This window comes from Scomber scombrus, chromosome 4 (genome assembly GCF_963691925.1).
Source record: "Scomber scombrus chromosome 4, fScoSco1.1, whole genome shotgun sequence".
Lineage (NCBI taxonomy): Eukaryota > Metazoa > Chordata > Actinopteri > Scombriformes > Scombridae > Scomber > Scomber scombrus.
The window spans coordinates 5077252-5097367 of NC_084973.1; the positions used below are offsets into that span (position 1 = coordinate 5077252).

The 20116-nt window shown below is 38.4% G+C and overlaps 1 protein-coding gene across 1 annotated transcript in view; it reads left to right on the forward strand.

Annotated features, from left to right (window-relative positions):
• The window catches only part of cacna1ba (calcium channel, voltage-dependent, N type, alpha 1B subunit, a), a 153975-nt gene that overhangs the window by 38706 nt on the left and 95153 nt on the right, over positions 1-20116 (forward strand). Inside the window, exons 4-6 of the mRNA XM_062417131.1 lie at positions 15201-15292; positions 17170-17322; positions 19431-19618. Coding sequence (XP_062273115.1) covers positions 15201-15292; positions 17170-17322; positions 19431-19618 — 433 coding nt within the window. The remainder of the gene's footprint in view (positions 1-15200; positions 15293-17169; positions 17323-19430; positions 19619-20116) is intronic.

Genomic DNA, 20116 nt, shown 5'->3' on the forward strand with positions numbered 1-20116 from the left:
GCAACGAGTGGTTCATTCAGTTGAACATACAATAGGTGCTGATCTACCATACCTAAAGGATATTTACACCAGACACTGCAAGAATAACACTAGGACGATAATTGAAGATCCCAACCACCTGGATAACAGTGCTGAGAGACTCAGGAGGACTTTCTACCCTTTAGGCCACTAAGATCCTAAAAATAAATTGGACTGGTTAATTGATTGATTGATTGATTGAGCGTGTCAGTGTGTGAGTTTTATACAGCTGAGATGGATCTCTCATCTCAACATAATTGGCTGTTCTCCACTTCACCTGCTGCAGCCTGCTGCTAATGGAGCCTCCTGGTTCGGCTTGTGTGTGTGATGTGATCTTTTCCACAGGCGCACCGAGGCAGTTATCTAATTCAGCTTGAGTATATACTGCCTGCCCGCTTCACTGAATCCAGGGCTAGCAAGGAGTGTTTGTGTGTACGTGTCTCCACATGAAGTGTTTTCCTACACAGCCGTAATTGCAGAGTCAGTGAACCACCCCTGGAATGCAAATAACGGACTTGTAATTCATGTTGAATGCGTTGTTGGACAAACTGGCAAATGAATTTGACAATGAGCTGCATACTAAGCACTTGTATGCCAGCATAATGCTATTGTCTTTTGTGTGTCTTTGTGAAGGTAAAGTCTATTAAAAAACATCATTAATGGGGTGTGAAAGATGCATTTGTTCTACTCTTGGTGTTGAAGCAGCACAGCATCCCAGAACATATCTTTGACCTCAATCCATCTGTAATTAAGTGACATATTTAAATAATAAATACAATTTAAAAAAATGCTGTTAAACTATCATAAAAATAAAAACAAAAATTAAACATTTCCTGACCAGATGTTTCGTAAAACCTTCTCATTTCTGAAAGGCTTTTAATTGAAAATATTCGCAGGAGTTTCAAGTTTAACTTTTATTTTTTAACATATTTTTTTGGGCCATTTTATGCTTTTATTGGATAGCCACAGTTGAGATATGATAGGATGTAAAGGGATAGTGAGACAGGAAATGATGTGCGACAAGGGTCCACCGCTGAATTTGTGCTGTTGAACATGCTTCCAGAACATAGATACAAAACAAACAAACAAACAATAAAAACCACACAAACACACATATACATACAACATCAAAAACATTTTTTTTATATACAGGACATACAACATTCATTACTTGCAATGCAGACAAAAAGACTAATACATAGCCCATCTTGTGATTAGTCGTCAATGGAATTTAAAGCCGCTACAGTAAATGGGACAAACCTTTTTCCATCCAAGTGTCCTTTATCTGTAGACTGACAAATGGACTGAGGGGGTATTGAGGGGGAAGACTAGTGATTTTGGAAGCAGTTTTAGAGATAGGGGATAAGGTGCTCTTGTTGGAGACAGACAGCATGGTGAGAAAACAGAGGAAGCAGTAGAGCTTGTGTTGAGCAGTAACAGATGTCATGGGGCTTTGAGTGTGGAAATGGCAGAGAGTCTTTGCCAGCAGTGTTTGTGGATGTCAGTGGTGTGTCAGTCAAAGGTATTTGAAACTGTCAGCCTGGTCAACTGTCTCATCATTGATGGAAATGTAAATCAGGTTAGTGCAGTGTGTGTTTGAGGTTCGGATAAGTTGTAGATAGTTATCGTTATACCACTGAGTGAAATAAGAGTTGGAGTTAAGCTATCGGAGTTAATGTCATTAAGTAGTGTGAGTATAGTGGTGTCGTCAGAGGACTTAAAATATTTAGTGATGTGAGGTGGGCTGGTGCAGTATTAGTGCTTCGGAAAAGTACATCATACTGAATTTGTCATGTTAACACCTGGTCACATGACAAACCTTCATCTTCACATCCTCACAACAGAGGTAGTGCTAGAAGTTTCTACTGTACTCTGGCAGAGAAGGGTCAATAAAACATGTATGACTGAGCTATTAGCCATTTGTACAGGTACCTCCACCCTCCTCCATTTAATCACCATTTATTAGCATTTGATGTATCTGCGCTTCTATATTAGACTTCACCATTATTTGAAGTTGCTTTTCTGAATTATGGGAAGATTGTATGTAATGAGGGAAATAGAATTTTACGACCTCGAAAATGTCTAGGGGAGGAGGGAACTAACAATTGGGAATACCAGGGAAAAATCAAAAGGACAACTTAAGTACAAACGCAAAAAACAAGGATTTATTTAACAAATCAGAAAAAGATAAACCAAAAACTCACAATAACAACACAATAAATGACTAAGAGTGAACTTCACTTAAAAGAAAGAAGCCGATCTGTTAAAGTGAAATTAATGAGGAGGTAATGGTATTCAGTTCGACTTTGGATGAAACAGTGTATGTGTTGGTCTCTAATCATTCAGTATGATCCAGTACTAATAGTCTTCCTAGTAGTACAGTACATTTGAGTCATTTGAGTGCACAGAAGGCCATATGAGCACACTCACACAGTCCTTGACAAATGTTTAATTCATTCACTTAGATAAAGTGAATAAATTACAAAGCAGCGCCTGTGTCACTTCTCTCTGGCATTACATCAAGCGCCTGCCACCCTTCTCTCTCTTTTATCATCCGTGTGTGACTGCAGAGCTCACACTAAGTAAGTGACCTCTGATTTCTGTTGTCGAGGTTGATGATGAGTTGTTGGGATCCTCCCTTCTCTCCTGTCTGGCCGGGATGATGGATAGGTAGAGTAGCTGTCTGGACCGCGGCTGAGGGAGGGAGTGGTGAGAGCTGGCAGGAACACAGTTGTGCTCCGGGGCTCTGAACTGTACTGTGCTGGTGGAAGAGAAAGTGGTAAAGAATCATTTCGTGGAGGTGTTGTTGAAATATGATGACGCACAATATGTGTCAAGAGACATTTTACTCTACCATCACTGAGTTTGTTGTTCATTTTCTGTTTGTATGAAGGCAGGTTTAGTAAAAAAAACAAAAAAACAAACAACACAGTTTCTCAATTGGATTTTCTGAGTTTTTATTTAAGGGCAGATGTTATGAGCTAATGCTTCAGTCTACACCTTTTTGGACAGAAACTGCTTTTTTTTTTTTTTTTTTTTTTACTGTTTTTAAAGGCGATGAAGAAAACAAGAAAATGATTATTAACTTTATTTACAATTGTATTTGAGTTACATACATTCAATGAACTAAACTAAACCCAATTAAACTAAACTAAATGAATCTAAACTAAACTAAATCAATCTGATCTAAACTACAAGAAACAAATGTAATCTAAACTAATCTAAACTAAACTAATCTAAACTAAACTAAACTAAACTAATCTAAACTAAACTAAACTAAACTAAATGAGTTTAAACTGAACCAAACTAATCTAAACTAAACTAATCTAAACTAAACTAATCTAAACTAAACTAATCTAAACTAAACTAATCTAAACTAAACTAATCTAAACTAAACTAAACTAAATGAGTTTAAACTGAACCAAACTAATTTAAACTAAACTAATCTAAACTAAACTAAATGAGTTTAAACTGAACCAAACTAATTTAAACTAATCTAAACTAAACTAAATGAATTTAAACTGAACCAAACTAATTTAAACTAAACTAATCTAAACTAAACTAAACTAAATGAGTTTAAACTGAACCAAACTAATCTAAACGTAACTAAACTAATCTAAACTAAACTAAACTAAACAAATCTAAACTAAAATAAACTAATCTAAACTAAAATAAACTAAACTAAACTAAAATAAACTAATCTTATCTAAACTACACAAAACAAATTCAAAGTAAACTAAATGAATCTTAACTAAACTAATCTAAACTACATGAAACAAATCTAATCTAAACTAAACTAAACTAAACAAATCTAATGTAAACTAATCTAAGATACACAAACCTAATTTAATCAGGTTACAGGTGCAGCCACACATTGTTTCTTAATAGGACTAATTGAGGACTTAAAGGACAGGTTTGCATTCTGTATGTATTAAATATGATGAGCAATACTGACCAATATCTATGTGCAAATAGGTCTTGGCTGTTGTAACAGCTCCTACTCTCCATACTGACCCTGAAGCTTTTCCACCAGAACATGATTAGCAGTCTGATCTAAATCCAGTTGGTATGTTCCAAAGTTACATTCTGTTTAGTACAAAATTCCCTCTTTTTGTCTTGTTCTTTGCTTAGCTGTTGCAGATAGATCTGGTAGTCATGTGTAAGTGAATTGACATTACCCTGCCTTTATTACTCAAGACATGCTCACTATGTCTTTGTGTGTTCAAATCCAATTTCTAAGTGGGACTCAAGTGCTGCTGTGAGATAATCTATGTCAGCTGTTGGTTTTTATTTAGCACATTTAAATTGTTATTTAAATGAAGCTTTACTAAACAACTGCATGAATGCATTTCCTGTTTACTGTCACATTCAGTGCAGTCATCCAGTGCAGTTTGTCAGAGCACTGTTTGTTGCAGTCACACACACACACACACACACACACACACACACACACACACACACACAGTACTGTAACCAGGCCACGTAAATAAAGTGAGTGACAGATAGTGTCTGGGGAGGATGTGAACCTGCTCTGACAGGACGTATGAGAATGAAGATATTTATAGTTACATGAACAGCAGCTGTCCGAAAGCTTCCACATGTAGACATCGATCCTTATTGTGATCACAGTTCCTCTGAACATCTGTTATACAGGTGGTGGATAATACCATTTTGTAATTGAACCCTTTATTTAAAAATGAGTAACATTTGCTTTAAAGGTGTCCAAAGTGTAACCACATTTCCCATTACTCCCTCCTCTCCATCAGTTATATAATATATCCATCATTGGCATTAATCAGTGTGAACTCTTCTTTCTGTTGTTAAGCACATTCCCTCCAATTCAGACTTGTGGTAGAACATATAAAATGCAGAGTTGAGTAGATAACAGACTGTCAGGCTTCCTCTGTGATGGCATCTCAAACTAAAGGTACTTTGTATGCTGCCCGTCAACATCTGTCTTCTGTATTTCAAAAGGGTGTGTAGGGGGGGGGGGGGGGGGGGGGGGGGGGGAGGCTGGCATCTGTGTGCTCCTCCACTACAGTTATCAGCTACATCCAGTCCTTCCAGCCTGCTTCTGTCTATCTTCTATCTTCTCTAATCTGAACACAGAGCTGAAAAGAGCAGGTCGTGGATGAAAATCAAGAAAACAGTTACAATATGACAGGATGAATATTATATTATAGGCTAGATTATTTGAAGCCGACTGAGTGTTATAGTTCATTTTTGACTTTTGAAATAGCAGTTTTTACATAGAACACTCAACTCAAAGTCCACTTACTAGCATTTTCTAGAGATTTCAATGGTCTTCATCAGAGATTAAGTTAAGTTTTGCCTCCTATGTACGACCACCACGTCTACACATGCCTGAAATGTTATTCTTAGATCACCTGCTGACATCTGAACAAATTCCACCTGCTAATAAAACATGTGAGATGTAATTAAAAGCTGTAGGAGGAAGTTAATAAACGTTAAATGTTAATTGATGTTTGTTCATTGCTGCTGAAGAGGTACACGTGCGATGTATGAAACTCAGATAGCAGTGAAATGATCTCCTGCATTGTTTTCATCTCTGTGGTTTGTTTGGTTGCCATGGTCACGTGATGAGCCATCATGTTTACCGTAAAACAACAGAGGTGGTGTTTGAAAGTAGCTTTATTATACTAATTCATGTTGGACAGCTTCATGTGACTTCATGTGTGTTTATAATGCAGTGTTAGTTAGGGCAGGGCAATAAATCAATATTATATCGATATCGTGATATTTATAGATATCGTCTATCGGTAATATGGAATAAGTGTCTTTTCCTGCTTTTAAAGGCTGTATTACAGTAAAATGTGTTCTTTTATCTGCCTTCAACCACTTATTCATTATATCCACATTACTGATGATTATTTATCAAGAATCTCATTGCATACATATTTTGTGGAAGCACTGATAGCCATCTCTAAAATATTGTCAAAATATCGATATCGAGGTATTTGGTCAAAAATATTGTGATATTTTATTTTGTCCATATCACCCAGCCCTAGTGTTAGTACAAAGCCCCTCCCATCTGCTACTGAATCTACCCAGTGAAAACAGTGCTGGTATTCCCCATCCAGCCCTCTGCAGGGAGGAGCTGCACACAGCTTTTACTAATTGATAATGGAGCTAATTTGTCTGACTCATAAATTTCTTTCATGTCATCTGAGTTTGTGTATGCAGGCAGAATGCATTACGGGGTCGTGGTTTGATAAATGATTCTGTTCCTGCAGTTTCAATCAGCTTCTGTATCCTCCTGAAAACACATTGCATATATATTACTGTAATCTTTAAACATTTAATGAGTGTGTCAGCAGTTTAAAAGAAGCGTTATAATCGTCCACAACTTCTACATTTGCTAAATTCTCTATGGAACTTGTTTCCTCTTCCCCTGATCACAAATGTTGTTGCATGATTTTACTCACATCTTCATATTATCTGTGTCTCTACACTTTTCTATGTTATTTCCTGATTTAAAATGAAATGCCATGACTGCTACAGTAAACATATCTGCTTTGTAGATGAGAGGTTCAAAAACCCAACGGGAGAGAATATAATATTAAATATGGAGAAAGATGACGACCATGAGGATGAAAGCTCCAGAAAGAGCATTAAAAACAAGAAATTAGACTAATGAACCAATCATCATCATGGAGGAAAAGTTATGTAATTGTGGATGAATTCTGATTCTCGGGTCTTATTTGTGTGCAGATCTTTCTTTTATCCTTTCAATTATATAGTAGATTATAGATATTAATAATTGATATAGAAACTGATTTTAGACTGCAAAACACGTCTTTAGTTATTTCAGTTGGAGCACGAGTCACTATACTGTCCTGCTTTAAATACTGCCATGAACTCTTCAGTCACACCTTGTAGTGGTCAGTTACTAATGGAAATGGATGGAAGGTAAAAGGCTTAAGAAGAGAAAGCATCATCTACAGTTCATCTTTGCAGCATCTTCTTCCAATCTAAATATGAAAAAAAAAGAATATGAACTTTTTAATGGAGGAAAAATTATTTCTGAACATGAGATGATGAAGAATTTTACAGCATATTGTATATATATTTCTTCTTCACTCCATCATTCTCAAGGAGACACATTTCTTTTTATGTCATTTTTAGATCAAAACACTTTATTTCTTTCACATCTTAGCTGTCTGTCATGTTAGTTAGAGAAGATAAGCATGTAGCCGCGGCGAAGCGTGTCAGAGAGGATCTTGGGAGATCATTTGCTCCGCAGATGCAGTGGGTGATTTATCTTTCACAGAGCCGGAGACCCTACACCTGCATGTATATTGTATGTGCACGGAGCGGCTATTCCCTCTGCTCTTCACTTCTTTCTTTCCTGCTTCTGCAATTAGTAGCACAGTCCAGTCTGACAGTCTGTGGTGGTTCAGTGTGTGGTGTATCCAGGACACAAACAGTTGTTTGTGTTTCCTGTCCACATTTAATCTTAATGCTCAGTATTTAACCTGGCCTGAGACAAGAGGTGTCTACTCAGCAGGAGGGTACACTGCTGGTCTGACAGTAATTGAACTATCTCTGCCCCCTCTGTTTGGATGGTCACGGTGGTGCTATCAGGAACAGGGACAGGCTCTGCTCTCTCACTCTGGTTATAGTTGGGGAGATTAGTCCAAAGGAAAGGAACGCTACGGGTGGGCTAGTGCATCCACGCTCAACAGTGCATTTACATCCACCAAGGAGAAGTACAGAGGACACTGAGCTTTTTCATGCCATGCAAAGAGATTATCTTAGCAATACTTGTGCCACCACTTGAGGATGGTGCTTCCATTCCCCATATAGAGGATTTCTTCTGTATGGAAGATCAGCACCTCTGTTCAACACACCTGACACATGCGTCGTCTGTAGAGACCCATGCTGAGAGCCAACCTGTGCAGCTACTGGGAGTGTGTGAGGAAATACACAGCAGCCTGCCAGAATAGCTCAACATGATATGTGTTATGACATAGCAAAATGCATTTCTGGCAACCGGCTAGGCTAAAAACAAATACCTAATCTGTTGTTGTCCACATTTTGGCCATTATTGTGACTCAAAACTGACATCCATTGAATAATTTGGCCTCATCTTGAACCAAAGCGTCTGCAGATTAATTCCATATCTGATATGTTATGATCCACTGAAGTTAAACACGATACAACATGAATAAATCCCTGTTTTTTTTATCTCTAGAGTGCACTCCACTGAGCTTCACTCTTCTAGTTATCTCCAATAAGCCTCCATAAATCAGCTTAGACATCTGAGGATAAAAGAGTCTTCAGCGCTGACAAATCACATTTTTAAGATTTCTTCACTATCAAAGTAATCCAGTGATAGTTGTCTCTACATGGACGGCTACACTGTAAACAGGAGCTGCTAATTGCATATTCAGCCGACTTTAAAAGGGAGACAATTTGCCATGAAAGAAAGAGTACAGCAGTATCGGTCTCTATCTGACATTACAACAGCCCATGGGATGAGCTTTTATACAGTAGCTGTCCTGATGGTTTTGTCTTTTTCTGTCATCATATTGCTTCACATATAGGTCTTTTTGTTGGTGTGAACATGTTTGCATCATATCCGACTTTGTCTATTTTCACACAACAGTCAAATTTCACACTTGGTTGATAAAATGTTTTAAGTAAAAGCAGCTCTCCACACAGAAAACTCAGAGATTCTGTTTAAAATAGAAATGTGTCACTGGGGGATGGGGAAGAGCAGTGAGCTCCCTGAAAAACAGCAGGCTACTACTACTATACTGATTACTGGGGTGGGAAAAAACCTCATATATTGTATGTGAAGGCAAATGTTCAAATCACCTCACTTCCTCTAGAGAAATAAATCCAGTCCTGATGGGGCTTTAGAGAGTATTTGGCTAATTAGTAATGCTGTGTCTCAAATCCCATACTTCTGCTAGTACACTTCTGTTAGCACACTGTACACTCTGTACTCGTGTAGTGCACAAATTTCGACAGGTTAGTGTTGTTTCAAATCAAACACCGCCATTGCGCACTTACTGAAAATGACAATTTGCTAGTAAGCAAGCTAGTGTTAGCAAGCTAGTGTTAGCAGGCTAGCGTTAGTAAGCTAGCATTTTTTATTGGCAAAAAAATGGAAAAAAGTTTATAGTTACATAACATACAAAACTGTATACATTCTATAACAAATAAACCTACTGATGGCTTATATCTGACAACAGTATAGTGGTGCTTAGTGTAACAAACACATGTATAATTTACATTTTTAATAATGTGGTAATGTTCACTGTAGTTACAACATCCTCGGCTGCCTCCCCTTCTGCTACGTAGCCAAGATGGGGACCGTTGAGGGCGAAAAGTGTCCATAGTTCCACACTCAACTTTTTGACCATTTTGAGCACACCATCTGAGACACAGCACAAGTCATTATTAGGTTCAGAAGGTGAACTGAACTAAAGAAAGCCTCACACTGAACAAAGCATCCTGCACCTCTCTACATATACTATCACAGCAAGCGGCTGAACTGGAATGGTATAGATTATATATAGACATATTTAGACTTTACAGTTGCAGGTATGCACACTTTATCCCTACAATAGTCTCCATACATGTGCATGCTGAAAGCTTGTGTGTGAGTGTGAGTGTGTTTGTGTGTGTATTGTATAGCATAGCTGGCCATCTCTGGCTGTAAACAGTCAGTAGCAGTGTGCTGGTACTGGAGTCTCCCTGTGGACCCAGCAGCAGCAGCAGCAGAGGAAGAACAGAGGAGTGTGATTGGACAGAGTCAGGCTCTGAAGCTAAGTGTGTTAATGCATATCCACCACCCGTCCCTATCTTTTTACACTTCTCCACCCTTCCCCCAAACACACTCTCTTTCTCCCTCCTTTTCCTCCAACCCTATTCCGGCTGTTTCTCATCTTCCTTCTTCCCCTGCTTCCTCTCTGCCTTGCTCTCCTCTTCTTTCTTTTCTTTAACTTCCCTCTTTCATCACATTGTCCTCACATCACCCATGTTCCTTTTCCTCCCTGTCTCTCCCTTCCCTTCCCGTCTCATCTCTTTTTTTTTTGATTTCCTCTCTCTCCCCTCACAGTATCTCCTCGGGTGATGCTTTCCCTCACACTCTCCTGCTTCATCTCCCCTCTCTACCCCTCCCTTCTCTTCATCTTCATTTTACATTTTCTGCATTTCACACACGCTCTTTTAATAAAAACTTAACGGTAAAGCCTCTAATTCGAGACGAGCGAAACGTAGGATGTTTTTCCAGATCAGTTTAATATTTGGCATGATGTAATCGTTACTACCCAGCCTATAGGAAACCTTGGCGCAACATGAAAAATAAGCCTGGGAAACAGTGGATTCGCAGCTTTTTAAAAGGTTTATTTAGAAATCTTTCAGCTTCAGGGTGGGTTAACAGCAAAATAATAAACAAAAGGGAACTAAAGCTGAGCATGCTAAAATGATACTCAAACAAACAGGAAGAAAAATACAAGTCAGGAACCTTTCTAAAGGAAAACAGGAGAAAAGGATGAAAGAAAAATGCACCAACCTCTGCTTAACCTGCCTTATTATATCAATATACAACATTTGACCCAGACACATGTTGGCTGGCAGGCGGGTTGGAGGTATAAACTGTAAACTCAGGGGCTGGAACCAATCAGCTCCCTGGAATAACCTCCACACTCACACCAGTCACGAGCGTTTAATCAGAGAGTCAGCTGAGCTCACCTGCAGCTCGTCACACACACACACACACACACACACACACACACACACACACACACACACACACACACACACACACACACACACACACACACACACACACACACACACACACACACACACACACAGAGGGAGATATATACACATGCATAAATACATACAATATGTTCATATCACAGTATTACATTTAATCTAGTAAAGACCTGTCAACATCTGCATTTCCAATAACAGTAGCATGTCTTTCTCTGCTCTAACATTAAACAATCAGTCTTTTTTAATAAAAAAAAAAAAAAGAGTCCCAAATCACATTTCCAAGAGGAGACGAGCTCCCTCTGGCTCCCCTCTAGTTCACACCCTGATTATTAATGTAAGCTGCATCTTTGCTGTGTTGAATGGAAAGCTTGGCAGGCCTAGCAACAGTAACTAAAGGGGTGGCACCTGATGAATGGTCACTTACAAAGAGGCTATCAAATTGAGTTTAGAGCTGGCAGCAGGCAGCAGCATGGAAGTAAACAAGCTGCCGTTACTGTGGAGGCAACTTCCACCTCAATCCATCCAATGTCACTGTGATGTTTGTGAATGATTTCACTTATAAACCACTTCTGCTGAGAATGTTCAGGAGACTTAAAGACCGTTTAAAGTGAATTCAGACATTTTCTTCTAAACACATTAAATAGGTCATAAATGTATTTCTAAAAAAGGTGTAAAAAGCATTTCAACCATTTTGATTTGAATTGTGGAGTTAGGCTTCACACACTGTGTTTTTATGATTTCTGTGTTCAGGATTTAGTGGGCGGGTCTGAAAATCACTGCCGCGTTAGCATAAACCTGCCCCTGCTGCTGTAGCGGTATAAATACATTCAGCGCACACTACTACTACTACAGTCTTAAGTTAGCCAGTTAGCCGCCAAGTTAGCCACTGAGCTAGCCGCCGGGCTAGCAGCTGAGCTAGCGGCAGAAAGCTCTCAGACGTAGCGTCCATTTTTCGGGTAGAGGTGGTGACTTTGATTGACAGGTGACACTTGGTAGGGGGCGGGGTTTCAGCGAACTCAGCGGCCACTCCCGCAGCGTTTGGGAGCAGAGACAGAGGCTGAATTTTACACAACTTTGAAGCCTAATTTCATATATTTGGCGATTTTTTTAATCATTCAAATTTGGCAGGGTGATTAACAACACACTTTTCTGCGGTATGTCGAACACATATTTATTCTTACTTTACACAGATTTTAAATACATGTTATAATCTAGAACAGCTTTGTCAGCTGCTACAGCCATGAACTTTATAAAATACAAAAGGCCTCTCCTCAATTAAATGAACTTCACTTGACTTGATCTGTTTGAATCCTTACAATTGGCTTTGTTGTTTGTTGACTGATATTACACTTTTACATTGTCACCTGTTTCAGATTTTTTGTCATTATGGTGTGAAAGTTTATTTATTTATACTTATAGATAGTAATGCCCAGTCAGCACTTTCACATCCAGACTGTGGGGGTCAAACACAAGCAGTACATTGACGTTATAACCAGTTTCAAAAAGGTGTTTGGAGACATTGAGATTGAACATATCACAGTGGCTGTGGCTCAGGAGGTAGAGCAGGTCATCCACCAATCAGTTTGTTTCCCAGCTCCTCCAGACATGTCGATGTGTCCTTTGGCAAGATAATTTACCCCAAATTGCTCCTGATGGCTGAACCAACGGTGTATGAATGTGTATGAAGGTTGGCACCCTGTGTGGTAGCCCCTACCATTAGTGTATGATTAGTGTATGAATGTGTGAATGTGACATGTAGTGTAAAAGCGCTTTGCATGGTCGAAAGACTAAAAAAGCACTATATAAGTACAGTCCATTTACCATTTACAGCTGCTGATGTGATCATTTACGAGCGTCTTCCTTCACTACAATCAACCAATCAATGATGGCTATTCCATAGTTACTGCAAAGCAGAAACTCTCAATCTAAACTTTTCTCCTTTGTATCTTGCTGGGAGAAGAGTTAAATTATTATTAGGTCATCAGACGACCTAACTTTTCTACCTCCAAACCCCTCAGATCTGCTAACCAATCACTACTCTCCATCCCAAGCTCCCGGTTAAAAACCAAGCTTTTTTGATTACCTTTCCAACTGTTGGAAATTTGGCAAATTTGTGGAATAGTCTGCCACTGGTGATCAGGTCATCCCCCTCCACTGATATCTTCAAAACCTGTCGAAAGACCCATCTCTTCCCCTCAGCCTCTCACTTACCTTCATGGAGTCATACTTGACTACACTCCTGGCCTGTGTTGTAATTTTATCTGATTTTCTATCTCATTTGTGACTGTGTTCTTGTCTTTGATCCTGTGGTTTTGTTTGATAGTAACCATCAATCCAACTTTAATCTGTCTGTAAATATGCTCTAGAAATAAATTGACTTGACTATACAGTACCTCTTCTGAGAGTACTTTCTCATCTAAGACGCCACATACTGATGCCTTGTTTCAACTTTGGGACAGTTGTGTCAAGTGGAGTTTAAAACATATCCTCGATGGCTTCCCTTTCTTCTGCTGTTGCCGATAAATGAGTAAATGCATATAAAAGTAAACTTTGGTTCACCCCCAAATATCTCTGCTGTCATAGAAAACCAGAATGCTATTAGAATCTCTTTGTTGCGTTCAGGATTCAGGAGTGAAGTGTAAGCAGATGGTGGGGAGCAGGTGGTTTGGTGGATTTGGGGCAGAATTGTCTTGAGTATGCATAAACCTCCCTGGGGTTTGACAGACACACAGAGAGAGTTATTACTTTGTACAGCTCAGCCTGGAAGAGTCACATCAAGCTTTCAGAGAGAACTTCTGCTGTGAATGATTAAGGTTTACATTTAGAAGCGCTGTTAACCCTTTACCTGCCCCCTCCTCGCTGTCGCACACCCCTCTGCATACCAACACACTGCCATGAGGGAGGCATCGCTATTCTGTACATTGACCTTCTGTAGCATTTGATACAGCAGTCTAACGGATACAATACCAGTCAAATGTATGGACTCACTTTTGACTAGTACTGTATATAAGTTCCAATCTATGCAAACACACTTGTTTGCTTCAACCTTTTTTTTTCTCATGAAGTTATTATTTTAAATTTCTTCTCAAGCCACACCTCACCCTGTCCAGGGTCAGCCAGCCTGGGGTTTCTGCCAGAGATGCAGATTCCCTCCAACATGAAGTACTTAGAGACAGAAGAGTAGTGATACCAAGCTGCTGTATGTGGAGATCTGTCACCCAGACTGTATTTATCTAATTGTATACGTTTTTCTTATTCACTTTGTAGGTTTAAACTTGTTTTTTCCATTGTTTGCTGAAAATGTAAAATAAATATGGAAAATAACACATGGGTGTTTGTAATAACATTTTTCAAAAGAGACCTCTCTGAGATCACAAAGAGACACACAAGTTGAGACAATCTGAGACTTCATTGAGAGATTAATGAGATATCATAGTTTTCTAGGAGAAATGAATGAGACACTACTGAGATCTCTTCTTTAACTTTCTTTTCCTCTGGGGAAACTCACAAGTTGAGTAAACATCCATTCACTTATTGACCCTCATGTGCACATTGGGTGGAGTGCTCCTTTAATTGCAACAAGGTTACTGGCTCAAATGGCCACAGCAAAACAAATAACTAAAGCTGAACAGATACAGGTACCTGTAGCAGAGAGCAGCAGACAGCAGAGTAACAGTCTTTATCCCCTCGAAGCACCGGCACCAGGTGTTCCCAGTTGGGTTAACGAGCCTCCTGTGGAGCAGAACAGGCAGGTAAATAAGCAGCAAACCCAAAGATGACAGAGGTCATCACACTTGTGGTGTTCCATGATGATCTCTGAGAACTGAAGGGTCCTCAACCCTGACTGAAAGAAATCCACATTATGCAGTCTCTCTGCTTTTTGTTCATTTTAGTTTTCAAGTAATTGATGAGTTACTTCAAAAATATGACTGTTGTACAAAAATAGTTATTCATACAGTTATTAGCATTCTGTATTCTTATATTTGCCAAAGTAAAATGAATTACACTGCTTATGTGCATGTTTGTGTACTGTTGTGGTATTTCCTTAATTATCATAATATAACTGTATTTAAAGTCTCTGTGTGGTCATGATCTCATTATCAAACCATATTCTGATTAACACTCCTTTTTTTTTTTTTTTTTTAAATAATTTTTTATGCTGTGAAGCTTTTTAGCCTCTTTAGAAATGATATGAGATGGTTACACTGCTACGGTACATTAACTATTTTATGGTCACCAGCATTGTCTCATCTGTTTACACTTACTACCAACCTTATGAATGATTTAATCATGTTCAGCTGCTGTTTAAAATGCTACATGTAGATCTATAACGACTGTGTGTGTGACGGTGACAGTGAACAGCAGCTGTTGTTCTGACCCTGTGTGTGTTTTTGTGTGTGTGTGTGTGTGTGTGTGTGCGTGTACAGGATCTTGGCCACTGTGGGGGCTGATTTTGACCTGAGAACACTAAGGGCGGTGAGAGTGCTGCGGCCGCTGAAGCTGGTCTCTGGCATTCCCAGTAAGTGTTACTTTTCCATGTTTAACACATTTTTATCACCTGCACCATAAATACTAGAACTGTACTAACATCTATCAGCACTTGTAAAACTGGATAATTAACACATTTCTCATTTATTTAAATTGTACTCAGATTGAAAGGTTAAAGCCACAAATTAGCCATTTAATGTGCTGGAACTATTTCTTGGTGCAGTGAATGCACACAGCTTTCCAGACCCCTGTCATCACAGTGAGGTTGCCATGTTTGTTACCATTGTGACCAAAACCTAAACCTTATCTGGCAACCCAAACTATAACAGAGACACTGCAGAAGTACTGGGTAAGGATAAACTGTTCCAGCACATAACTCCCTCTAAAACCACCAAATAGTAATGTTGACATTTCTATTTGTGTACAGATTAAAAAAATTCAATTAAAACATATGTGAAGAAATGAACTTTAGAGGTGTTGTAGGGATATATTTAACTTTTACCTGGACAGTCAGGCTAGCTGTTTCCCCCTGCTTCCAGTCTAACACACATACTCTAAGTAATAAATATGTGTTCTGAGTTTGACATACCACAGAAAAGTGTGTTGTTAACCACTCACTGCCAAATTTGAATGATTTTTAAACTCTATGGGCGTGTCCGCCGAGTTCGCTGAAACCCCGCCCCCTACCAAGTGTCACCTGTCAATCAAAGTCACCACCTCTACCCTAAACATGGACGCTACGTATGAGAGCTTTCTGCCGCTAGCTCAGCTGCTAGCTAGGCTGCTAACTCAGCTAACTGGCTAACTGTAGACTGTAGTAGTTATAGACATAATTATGTCTATGGTAGTAGTAGTAGTAGTAGTAGTGTTAGATGTAGTAACAATGACTGGCCGCTAGGCAGGTTAACCACCCCACTACGTCACGGGGTAGCCCTCTTTTGCAGGCTCACAACATCTGGAAAAATGAGAGGGTGAGAAACAGTTTAAGGCTCTATCTCCACAATTCAGTACTGCATAGTTATCAGCCTTTTCACATGTATAATATGTTTAGAAGTAAATCAATGAATTGACTTTACACAGACTTTAATGCACATATTAGGGCAGGGAGAATTACATCTTTATCATTCTTATTGGTACATGAAGCAAAATAAGTGCAATATCCCAGAATAAGTCAAAGCATCTGCGTGTGGATGTGCTGGTACCTTTATCTGATGTTAAAATGTATGGCCAGATTTATAGAGGCCATATTATACCCTTGTCCATAAGTTAACACAGAACCCTGGGAGTCTTAATAAATTTTATATGACATGCTTTGGTCAACAATACCACAAGAATCAAACACCACAGCAGCCTTCCCATCCTGTCTGAACAGCCCTGTAAAGAACGGCTTCAAACAAGGTTTTGTGGATTTAATTGCAATAAATGGATCAAAGGGATGCTGAAATTACTACATCATGATGCTGATTCGTAAAAAGCTGCTCAGACAGGTAGTTTAGTAGTTTGTGGTATTTCATGTTTTAACTTGACACCTATGTCTGTTCTCTTTGTATATTTTATCTGGTGTCTTTATTTTTATTTATCTTGATTTTATATGATTTTATTTATTCATACATAAGAAAACAGCTTTTGAATAGCTGTCCACTGCAGTGACCATTATGCAGGAAAGGGTTAAAATACAAAGATGTCCCTCTGGATGGGATTTAAATTACAGTAGGAGCAGAAAGTCCCCCTGAAAAACAGTAGGTCATTTCAGCTATAATTATTACTGATGCTGGTTAAAAATGACCCACATCTGTTCTGCACACTGAGCAGCAAAACATGTTTGAATCACACTACTTGTCCTAGAGCAGAGGGATTTATGGCGTATGGAGTATTCTACCAAAAGCATGTTCCTCTTGTGTTCATCAGGTCTTCAGGTGGTGTTAAAGTCCATCATGAAAGCCATGGTACCTCTGCTGCAGATCGGCCTGCTGCTCTTTTTCGCCATCCTCATGTTCGCCATCATCGGCCTCGACTTTTACATGGGCAAGTTCCACCGCACCTGCTTCTCGACGGAAACGGGTAAGCAAGAGAGAGACTGCAGATAAACCTGAGCATGAACATATGTTTACTTTCACATAGGATTCAGCTCCTGTTTTCTGGAAGATGTCGAGGCTTGGTACTAGAATTAGTTTTATGTTGGTTTCACTTTTCCTCCTCAGTTTAATTGTGCTGCTGCTAACTGAAAACTGCATTTAGATTGAAGTTAATAGAGGAACAGAACACTAAACTAAAGCTGTGATGCTGCTTTGATTTAGCTGTAAAACATATTGAAATGACTTAACTCATTTTAATCTTTAAGCCTGCTGTAGTAAAAAAAAAAGGTGTGGATGATGTGCAGTTTGTTGTTGACTGCCTACCTGGTGAATACAGATAGTCTAAAGCAGTGTTCCTCAAATACAAATCTTAAAGGTCCACAACATTTTTTTTTCAATGAGTGAAAGGTCCGTTTATTAGTCGGTCAAGCCACAACAAATCAATGTATCCACCACCAACCAACTTAACAATACAGTGGTGTATAGTAGAAAAATAGAATATATGACTCAACTATAAAATGTATTTTTTAATTTTAACAACAAAAATAATATACTAAAAAATGTCCTTTTCATAAAAACAAAAAAATCAAATAAATACTCAAAAACAAAACTTGTTTTTTGTTATAACATAAATTTAAATAAATACTTATATAAAACAAAACAAAACAAAATACATTCACAACCCCTGCAAATAATCCAAAACAAATATCAACACTTTTCTTTTAAAATACAGGCACAAAGGACACAAGAAAGGAGGAAAGATCTGTAGTGCTGCAGTAAAAATGTGGGTCGCGCTGCAACTGCGCTTGCCCAACAAGTCACAGCCTATCGGCGCATTGTTGCCATGGAGACCAAAATACACACGGTGAAGGACTGGAGTCACACATCCATACCAGCGATAAAACGGATAATTCCGACTCACACGAACACTAGATTTTAATAATAATATTTTATGCAAGATGTTTCTTTTTTTAAGTTTAGACCAGGGTCCGCAGATAGTTGTCCCACGGACCGGAGTCTCTGGTCCCTGGTCTAAAGGGACAGTGTAACTGTAACTGATCTGAGGCCTTTAAACATCATCAGGATAAAAGTGGCGACTTAGAGGAAACTCCTAAAACTAACACACTAGATTAACATGTCAGTCCTAACTTGAGGACTTGAGTTTTTTGGTCTAAGACTGTTTCACAAAAAAATGTTTAGAGCTAAAAGAACTTACATCAATAATACACTTTTAAAAGCATATTCAGATGGTGCTCAAGTAAATAAGCATTCAATCAGCTCCCCAACAAACTGAAACTTAACTCAGAGTATCAAACCAAAAGTGATTCAGTAATAAAGTTGATTTCAAGAATTAAATGAACATGTCAGTATCTCACTTTCTTTTGTGTAAGAAATCTGTGCAAAGATGAATCAATTGTTGTCAACTAGTAAATGAATCACTAACTGTTTTGCTCATCGATTTATCATTTTAATTCTTTTTTTTTTAAAGAAACAAATCCAGTCCACATTCTCTGATTCTAGCTTCTCAAATTTGAATCATTTCAGTTTGTTCAGTCCTCAATGACAGTAAAATGAATATTATTGGGTTGTAAAGTGTTGAACAAGACATTTGATGACATTGTCTTGGGCTTTGGGAAAAAATTAACATGTTTCACCATCTTCTGATATTTTATAGACTCAACAACCAAACGATTAATCGTGAAAATAATTGACAGATGAATCCATTATGAAAGTAATCATTAGATGCAGCCCTACAACTAGTGAAAATCCTTTATGAATATAGCCATAAATACCAATCTAGGATGCAAGTTCCAAAGATCAGTTAAAACATGTTCATATTTACATTAGTATTAAAGAAGCAGAAGTGGTTGAACTCTGATCATAAGTCACTGTATATAAAATAACATTATGTAAAACACACTCTGCTTAATGTTGCCATCTTGTGTATTATTTTTAGTTTAACCCATATATTCTAATAAAGATGGCACATTTTTCTCTATCTTAGGAGAGCATGCCCAGTCTTTTCTAAAAAATACCTCAGTGTGTTTGTATATTTCTGTGCATGTGATGGTGTGTGAATGTGTATGTTTATAGGTGAACAGGTAGAAGAGTTCCCCTGTGGCATGGAGGCTCCGGCAAGGACCTGCGGCAACGGCACCATCTGTAAAGAATACTGGACCGGACCTAACTATGGCATCACCAACTTTGACAACATCCTGTTTGCTGTTCTCACCGTTTTCCAGTGCATCACCATGGAGGGATGGGTGGAGATCCTCTACAGCGTGAGTCCACATACATGTTGTTTATAAAGCACTGTGGTAGTTGCTATGGGTACCAGATGGATGTGTTTTACTGGAATGTTGAGCTGTGGAAGGATGTAGCCTGTTCTATACATCTGATTGGTTATAGAAACAATTGACCAATCAGAGCCTTAGGATTAAGGCTCGGCACAGCATCTTTTACATAGCTAGCTATATTCATTATCAATATTGATATAATAATGATAGATAAATTGACATAAAGATTGTAGCATGGACGATGTTATCAAGTCAACATACAGAAATAACAACTCTTAAAATGACATATTTCTCTGATCATTGTTAAAGGAAAATTCATATGAATATTCTTTTCACTATCTGCCAATTATTTTCTAAGTTTCTAGTTTTAGTTTATTGTTTGACAAACAGTTGAAAAGCCAAAGATCTTTAATTTACTATTACATAAGAAATGAGTGAAGCTCAAACTACATGATTTCTCACATTTTTAGTCTAGACTTTGTA